The following is a 7,713-nucleotide window of genomic DNA, read 5'->3' as shown; positions in this document are numbered from 1 at the left end:
GGCTGAAGGATCCGCGAGGATCGGGGGGGAAGGGGGGGGGATAAGGTGGGGTAGGGGGCAACGCGTGCACAGGGGGCTGCAAACGCCGGGGGGGGGCACGCAGCCCCCCCGATTTCTCCCCCCCCCCCCCAGGCTCCGTTCCCGAGGGCGGCGGCGCCACCTGGCGGCAGCAGGGGGGGCGCAGCGCCCCGCGGGGGGGGCTCGGGGAGCCGTGACACCCCCAGCAGCGGGGGGACCCCCCTCCAAAAGCGGCGGGGGGCACACCCGAGCCCCCTTCCCCCCCCCCCCCGGCAGCCACGACCCCGTCGGGATGCGCCCGCGGTCCCCCCCCCCCCCCCATTCCCACCGACCAGGAGCCTGCGCGTCAGTTTTTACAAATTTTATTTATAACAATATCTGTTTTGTTTAGTTGTAAAGTAATCCAGCAAAAATTATTAAAACATTTCCCCCCAGTAAAAGGATGGGGTCGCCCCCCGCCCCCCCCCCACATGCGTTTATTTATTTCTACTATAAAAGCTAGGTCATTTCCATGTTTCGTTTGGTTTTTTTTGTTTTTTCTCTTTTTCCTGTTAAAAAATGTGCATGTTGGAGAGCAGGCGAGGTGGGGGGGGCAGTGCCAGAGCGAGGGGGGGGACCCTGCGCCGCAGCGGGGCTGGGGGGCTTCGTCCCCGTCCCCCTGTAACAGTCGGGCAGAGCCAGAAGGGGCCGGGGTGCTGGGGAGCAGCGGAGAGAAAGGGGGGAAAGGGGAGCAGCGGGGGGGGGGGGGGGTTGTAGGGTCAGCAGAGGCTGGGGGGGGGCAAGGAGGGGGTCTCAGGGGGGCTGCGGGTGTGGGGGGACCGGAGCCGAGAGCCGGGGTGGGCGCGGGCCCCGCTCTGCCCTCGCCGCCTGCGGCGGTTGCCCCGTCCGCCGCCAGCCCTCGCGGCGGTGGCCCCGCGAGCTCATCCTCGGCCGCCCCCGTCCCCCGTCCCCGCGACCTTCGCGCCAAGCCCGCTGTGCCCACTCTGAAGCACTGGCGTGGCCCTCGGGGGGGGGGGGGGGGCCGGGGGAAGGGAGGGTGGGGGGCCCCCGATGTCAAGAAATTTCAAATAAACCAAAGCCGGATCTGGCAACGAGAGGCGCTGCGGCCAGGTACTGGGGAATATACAGGTAATAATACTGCTCACATAGAAAAGTAATAATCCTTCATTTGTACATTTATACAGTGGCTCTCGGCTCCCCCCCCCGCCCCCTGCCCACCCCCCCCGCCCCCCGCCACGGGTGTCTGTGCCAGGCCGGCAGCGGCCCCTCGCCCCCCGCGCCGCCCCTACGCCAGGGGGTCCGCCAGGTCATCGTCTGCGCCCCGCGACAGCAGCTCCCGCTTCTCGTCCGTGCTGGCCAGCGAGTTGCGGCTGTTGTGGGCACCCATGTACAGCGTGGCGTAGACGGGGTTGGTGAAGTTGGTGGGCTGCGGAGAGGAGGGGGGGGGGAGCAGGTCGGGGGGGGGCACAGACACCCCCTCCCCAGCACAGCTGGCCCCAGAGGGGACCCTCGCCCCGGGGTGCCGGGCACAACGGCCTCGGTGCAAGCCTGAACCGGCAGCAGCGCTGTCTGGTGTGGCACCGCCAAGGCTGCGGCTGGCACCGTCCGGCCCCAAACCCCCCCCAAGCCCCCCAGTCTCCTCCGCACAGAGGGCAGCCCCCTCTCAGCCCCACCTCGGGCTGGCCTCGCACACCCAAGGGCCCCCCCGAGCCACGCGGACCCTGCTCCGCACCTTGTCGGGGTCCAGGGCAAAGTCAGCGTCCAGCAGCTCCCCCACGTCGTCGTCGGGCTCCCCCTCGTACATCTTGTAGGTGGGGTTCCCGATCTCCACGTTCATGGCGCCGTTCGTCATCCGCTGGTGCTGGAAGCCCTTGGCGCTGGGGAGGACACGAAACACGGGGTCAGGGTGCAAGGTGCAGCAAGGGGGCCTAGACCCCCCCCCAGCAGTCCCTCCTGCTTGTTTGCCCCACGCAGCCAAGGCTTTCAAGCCCTGCCACAGGGATTTCCATCTCGGCTCAGCAACGCTCCCCCAGGATCCCTGGAGTGCCCCGGCTCACCCCTTAATCCTCCACTTGTACCAGACGAAAGCCACCACGGTGAGGAGGATCAGCAGCAGCAGGATGGGGATGATGATGGAGGCCGTTCCTGCGGGACAAGGGGTGCGGGTGCTGCTCAGGGTGTGCGGCAGCTGACACCCTCCCCGTGGGCCAGAGCTGGAGCAGGAGCACCCCATCCCCACCCGGAGAACGGGGCTAAGGAGCGGCCCCCCGGGCTGGGAGGGGGGCACAGGCTTCTCTTCCCGACCCCCACGCTGGGGCTGAGCCTCCCGCGGCAGGGCATGCCGTACGTACGGTTGCTCTGCTGCTCGCTGACGATGAAATCCTCGCAGCGCGTCCCAGTCATCCCCACCGGGCACCTGAGAGCGCGGGGAGAGCAGCGGGGTTAGCGGGGGGCAGGACATCATGCGGGGGGGGGGGGGGAGGCGGGGCACAGACCTGTGGGTCGGGGGGTGGATGGAAGGGGGGGGGGGCACAGATTAGGGTCTGTCAGTCATGTGCTCCCTGTGCTTAGGGGGCAAGAAAGCAATCCTTCGCCCTCCCTGGGGGCCAGGAAGCCCACCCATAGCCCCCCATAGCCCCCCCCCACCGCCCTCGCCAGCCCCCAGCTCTGCTTACAGGCACTCGGGCAGCTGCGTTTTGTCGCTGATGGAGCAGGTCCCGCCGTGCATGCAGTAGTCATCGCAGGTCAGGCAGCTGGGCGCTACCTTGCCATCGGGGCAGCTGCGGGGCAGAGCGGATCAGCACGCGGGCACCCACAAGCTCCCCTCTGCCCTCTGCCCGCCCCACAGCGCCCAGGACTCTGCTGGCTCATCCCACCGGCACCGCGCGGGGCCGTGCTGTGCCATGCCCATGGCTGCTGGGTCACCAGGACGGGCCTGGGCAGACACCTCCACCACTGCCTCCCGTCACCCGGAGGGCTCCCACCGGTCTGAGCTGCCCTTCAACAGCCAGACCTGAATTACTGAACCAGCACCTCGCAGCCGTGGCCGTGCCCGGATGATCCGGCCACAGGACACAAGTTCCTTCTTGGGTCTCCGTGCCCCCCAACCCCTCTCCCTCCTTTGAGTTCAGCAGCCCTGGCACGTACATGCAGGACACTTCTCCGTTCTGCTTGTTGATGCTGCACTTGCCCTCCTGGCACCGGGAGCATTTGTTCTCCTGGCACTGGGCGCCCTCGAACTGCGGGGGGCAGCGGCACTGCTTGGCGCCGCTGGCCGTCATCTGGCACACACCCTCGTTCTCACAGTAGTCGAAGCACTGCCCTGCAGGGGATAGCAGGGCCGGGGTGGGTGGGGGGCAGCCCCACGCTGGCCCCCCTGGGACCGACCGCACGGCTGCTCGCCACCCCGCTCGCCCATGGAGCATCCCACCACCCCACGGCCCCGGGAGAGCGGCGCCCAGCGGTCCCGAGTCCCGGGTGCTGTCCCCAGCCGCCCTCGCGAGCAGCACTCACGGTACTGGCAGCGGTCGCCGATGAAGGAGGGCGGGCAGCGGCAGTTGGGCTGGTTGCCCTGGTTGACCGTGCAGCTGCCGTTGTTGAGGCAGTAGTCAGTGCACACTTGCTGGTTGCACCGGGGCCCCGTGAAGCCGGTGGGGCAGCGACAGGTCGGCATGCCTGCGAAGAAGAGCTGTCAGGGCGCCGCTCCGATGGCCCGTCCACCCAGGACCAGCCCGGCCCCCGCAGCAGCCCTCACCCGACGGGGAGGCAGCGCACATGCCCCCGTTCTGGCAGTAGTCCCAGCACTGGTTGATCTGGCACTTCTCGCCGTTGTAGCGTGGCTGGCACCGGCACTTGGCCTGCTTGCGGGCGTTGAGGAAGCAGCTGCCCCCGTTCAGGCACACCAGGTCGCAGGTGTCGGTGGTGGGCACTGGGGGCGAGGGCAGGAGGTGAGCGGGGCTGTGCCATGCCACCCGGCGGCAGCCCCCAGCCTCCTCCTGGCCCGTGGGACCACCTACCGACGGCGGAGGCGGTGGGCGAGGGGATGACCACGCAGGTGCCGTTGTCCAGGCGCTTGCCGTTGGGGCAGGTGCAGACCGGGCCGCTGGGGCTCAGCAGGCAGAGCCACTCGCACTTCTTACGGTCGCAAGGGTTGGTCACTGTGGGGAGGGCGGAAGGGACGACGCAGGGTGAGGCGCGGTGAGCTGCCCCGGCACCCTCCTGGCAAACACCCCCCGCTGAGCCAGCAGCCTGAGGACAGCCGCTGGCGCCCCACGGCTGCCCAAGCCCTGTGCCACCCCATCTCCCCGTGCCTTCAGGTCACCAACCGACAGCTTTCCAGTGCGCCTGGGTAGCTCCCCTCCAGCTCCACGTGAACCCCCTGCTTCGCCGACCAAGGGGCCCCCCTTCTCCCACCCCGGTCAGATAAACTGCTCGATAAATGCCGAGTCCTCTGCCGGCGCTCCCCTCGTCCTTCCTGGCACCGCACCCTGCCCCCAGACCAAGGGCCTCGGGCCCGACACGCACCCTCCGGCTGCTTGTACTGGTGGTAGAGCACAACATCGGTGGCATGATTGAGGCCCGACGTCAGGTTGGTGACAGACTTGTGCCCGAACTTGTGGATCTTGAAGATGCGGTTGTTGATGTAGGTGACACCATAGATGTAGTCCTCAAAGATGTCAATGCTGAAGGGATGGCTCAGCCCTGGGGAAGCAAAGGGAGGACACAAGCAGTCAGAGGTGGCTCAGGAGCTGACAGCACGGCTGCCCAGTCGCTGCCTTAGACAGGGCTGATGATGGAGTCTGGATGGATTTTGGGCTAGGGCCTCCCACCCTGCATGAGGGGGGCAGCGGGGGGGACAGCAGTGTCAACAGGCCCTGGTCCTGCTGTGGAGCATTTAGTGAGGAAGATCTGCCCTCGCTACCGTTTGCTGAGCATCCCTGATCAGTGCTAGGGGTTTGTCCTGCTCCCAAGTACAGCACAAGCCAGGTCACGGGCCCCCAGGGAGCCTGGTGGGACCCCAACGCAGGGACATCGACCCTGGCCAGATCAGCCTCTTCCCTGCTGCTCCAGGGGGCCTCGGGGCGCTGCTCACCTTTCTTGTTGTCAATGGCCACGACGGGGTCAGTGCCGTTGAGCCGGATGCTGCCGATGACGGAGAGCTTGGCGTCGGCCCAGTACAGCCGCTCGTTGTGGTAGTCCACGGCCAGGCCTGGTGCACACACACCCCAGTGAGGGACGAGCTCGTAGCCCACCCCAAGCCCCTGCTGGCCAGCAGAGCCACCCACCACCCTTCCGTGCTCTCTCGCCCTACCCACGCCGGCCATGGGCTCAGCTGTGTCCCCCTGCTGTACGCCAAGGCCTTTGCCACCCCTCGTGCCCCTCCTGGCACCCATTTTTATTCACCTGTTGGCCACTGGATGTTGTCTTGCACCAGGGTCTCGCGCAGCGTCCCATCCATAGCGGCCGTCTCAATCTTGGGGTGGTTGCCCCAGTCTGACCAGTACATGGTCCTGTGAAGGACACAGGCTGGTCACTCTCAGCAGGGGGGTAAGGAGGGGAAGAGCACAACAGTCCAACAGCCCATCAGAGGAGAAACCCTCAGCCTTCTCCCAACGCCACCCTTGAGGGGCTAGCTGACTCCAGATACAACTCAGGCTACCGATGGGGCCCAGGAAGCTCCTACCATGGAGGACTTATTGGTAAGGGACTGGGGCGAGGACAGAGTAGAGAGGAAGTGAGAAAGGGCTCGAGTCTCACCCCCGAAGCGGGTCAACTACGATGGCGTGCGGCTCATCGATCATGCCCGAGATCAGGGTCTTGCGATTCTCGCCTTTCATCTGTGCCACTTCAATGACATCCCGCCCGGAGTCCGTCCAGTAGATGTTCCCAGCAACCCAGTCGATGGCAATACCCCGCGGCATCTTCAGCCCAGAGATCTGGGAAGGGCAGAAAGGAGGAAGGGGTCAGGGCCGGACCCCAGCAGCCTGGCCCCGTGCCTCCTGCCACGCGCGGACAGAGCTCACGTTCAGGTGGGTGACGCCACCGTCGATCTGGCGCCGGTTGCGGTTGGAAGCGGTGGAGGCGGCAGAGGAGGCCGGCAGCTCGCAGTACGAGATCCTGCCCGTGTGCCAGTTGGTCCAGTAGATTTTGTTGCCCTTGACGTAGATGTCCATGGCATCGATGCGCACGTTCTCGTCACCCTGGAAGGCCGGCTCATAAGCAGAGTTGGGGTTGAAGGGGTACATGCTCCGGATCTTGTTGTCGTCCGCGATGTAGAGGATTTGGTGCTCTGAGCCTGCAGAGGAGGAGTTGTTAGTGCTGGACCGGGAGCCTGGGGCCAGCCCGGCTCTACGCTGGGGCATGGGACTGGGTCTCTCAGCACCCCTTTGGGCAAAAACAGATGGACAGGAGACCCCTGACAGGGCCAGGCTGAGCATCCCGGGAGGAAGGATGGGATGGATTCTCCCCGAGAGGCAGAGAATACGGGGGGAGGAGGAGAGGGAATGGGGGCTGGAAGGCGCAGACATGCTCAGGATTTGTGCAAGCCCTTTCCCCCCCCCCAACCTTCTGCCTTGCACATGTTGTCAGTCTTCATGAAGTTCTTGGCGCAGCTGCAGACGTGGGAGCCTTTGGTGTTGTTGCAGAGCTGGGAGCAGGTCCCGAAGCGCAGGCACTCATTGACATCTGGGCAGAGGGAAGGTAGGGGTCATGGGGGGACCAGGAGGGCGTCTCCAAGCAAGGCCAGGTTCAGGCCCTCTCTGGGGGCTGTGCTGTGCTAGCAGGGCTCAGAGACCCCATCTCTCCCCCAGTGCCCCGAGGACACCGTTCCTGACACCCCCGCCGCTCCAGGGATATAAAGGCACATCTTACGGGTGAAAGCCAGCCGTAAACCCAATGGCCAGACCTTAAGTGCTCCCCAGAAGTGGTGGAAATACCTTGACAGGAATTCTTGTCTGGCACCTTCTGAAAGCCTCTGCGGCACGTGCAGTACGAGGTGGGCTGCGACTGGATGCACTGGGCCTCATCTCCACACATGGTGGTGTTGGTCATGCAGTCGTACGACTTGTGGTCTGCGGTGGGGGACGCGGTCAGCACCCGCCGCCCTGCAGCTCCCCCCGCATTCCCCCTCGGCACCCCCAGCTACCCACGCACCGTGGGAGCAGGACTTCTCATCGGAGCCATCTCCGCAGTCATCAAAGAAGTTGCAGCGGAGGTTGGCGCTGATGCACTTTTTGTTCTCACACAGGAACTCGTTCTTGTCCTGGCTGCAGCTCTTGGGCTTGGCCGTGGGGGACTCTGCGGGAGCACGGGCAGCGGCTGTGATGCTCTGCGGCCCTGGGCACCCGGCCCCGCAAGTGCAACGGGGTGAGAGCGGCCGGGGCAGGGCCCCAGGATGCCAGCGCTCGCCTCCCGATTTTAGGAAGAAGGAAGGGGTGAAGCAAACACAATCTCCTGGGTTGAAGCCAGGGCCCTACGAGGACCGGCCCGAGGACAGCAGCCAACCCAGTCCGCACTCACCACAGTCCTTCTCATCCGTGTTGTCTCCACAGTTGTCAATGCCGTCGCACTGTCGACCGATCCACAGACATACCCGGTCATTCTTGCAGCGGAACGGTCTGTTGGGGGGACACTGGAATTTCACTGCACCAGCAAACAGAAACAAACGGTGACGGTGAAAGGAGACGCCATAGCCAG

The 7,713-nt window shown here is 65.6% G+C and overlaps 1 protein-coding gene across 4 annotated transcripts in view; it reads right to left on the bottom strand.

Moving 5' to 3' along the window:
- Window positions 1–364: 364 nt before the first annotated feature.
- Window positions 365–7,713, bottom strand: part of LRP1 (LDL receptor related protein 1) — an 89,438-nt gene continuing 82,089 nt past the window's right edge. For 3 of the 4 annotated variants that reach the window (XM_083814522.1, XM_083814523.1, XM_083814524.1), the window contains 18 exons: window positions 7,537–7,659; window positions 7,171–7,314; window positions 6,954–7,088; window positions 6,583–6,702; window positions 6,042–6,313; window positions 5,776–5,954; window positions 5,422–5,528; window positions 5,111–5,227; window positions 4,543–4,719; window positions 4,035–4,175; window positions 3,773–3,946; window positions 3,532–3,693; window positions 3,166–3,340; window positions 2,694–2,798; window positions 2,370–2,434; window positions 2,076–2,163; window positions 1,751–1,895; window positions 365–1,444 (listed from right to left, as the gene is read on the bottom strand). In XM_083814522.1, coding sequence (XP_083670648.1) covers window positions 1,304–1,444; window positions 1,751–1,895; window positions 2,076–2,163; window positions 2,370–2,434; window positions 2,694–2,798; window positions 3,166–3,340; window positions 3,532–3,693; window positions 3,773–3,946; window positions 4,035–4,175; window positions 4,543–4,719; window positions 5,111–5,227; window positions 5,422–5,528; window positions 5,776–5,954; window positions 6,042–6,313; window positions 6,583–6,702; window positions 6,954–7,088; window positions 7,171–7,314; window positions 7,537–7,659 — 2,570 coding nt within the window. In that variant the 3' untranslated portion in view covers window positions 365–1,303. Of the gene's footprint in view, window positions 1,445–1,750; window positions 1,896–2,075; window positions 2,164–2,369; window positions 2,435–2,693; window positions 2,799–3,165; window positions 3,341–3,531; window positions 3,694–3,772; window positions 3,947–4,034; window positions 4,176–4,542; window positions 4,720–5,110; window positions 5,228–5,421; window positions 5,529–5,775; window positions 5,955–6,041; window positions 6,314–6,582; window positions 6,703–6,953; window positions 7,089–7,170; window positions 7,315–7,536; window positions 7,660–7,713 lie in introns of those variants that run through there. The other variant, XR_014575828.1, reaches the window with a different exon arrangement.

Source organism: Anser anser, assembly GCF_964211835.1.
Source record: "Anser anser genome assembly, chromosome: 30".
Classification (NCBI taxonomy): Eukaryota; Metazoa; Chordata; class Aves; order Anseriformes; family Anatidae; genus Anser; species Anser anser.
Note: the sequence above shows the minus strand (reverse complement) of the source record. Positions and strands in the feature narration are given on the sequence as shown.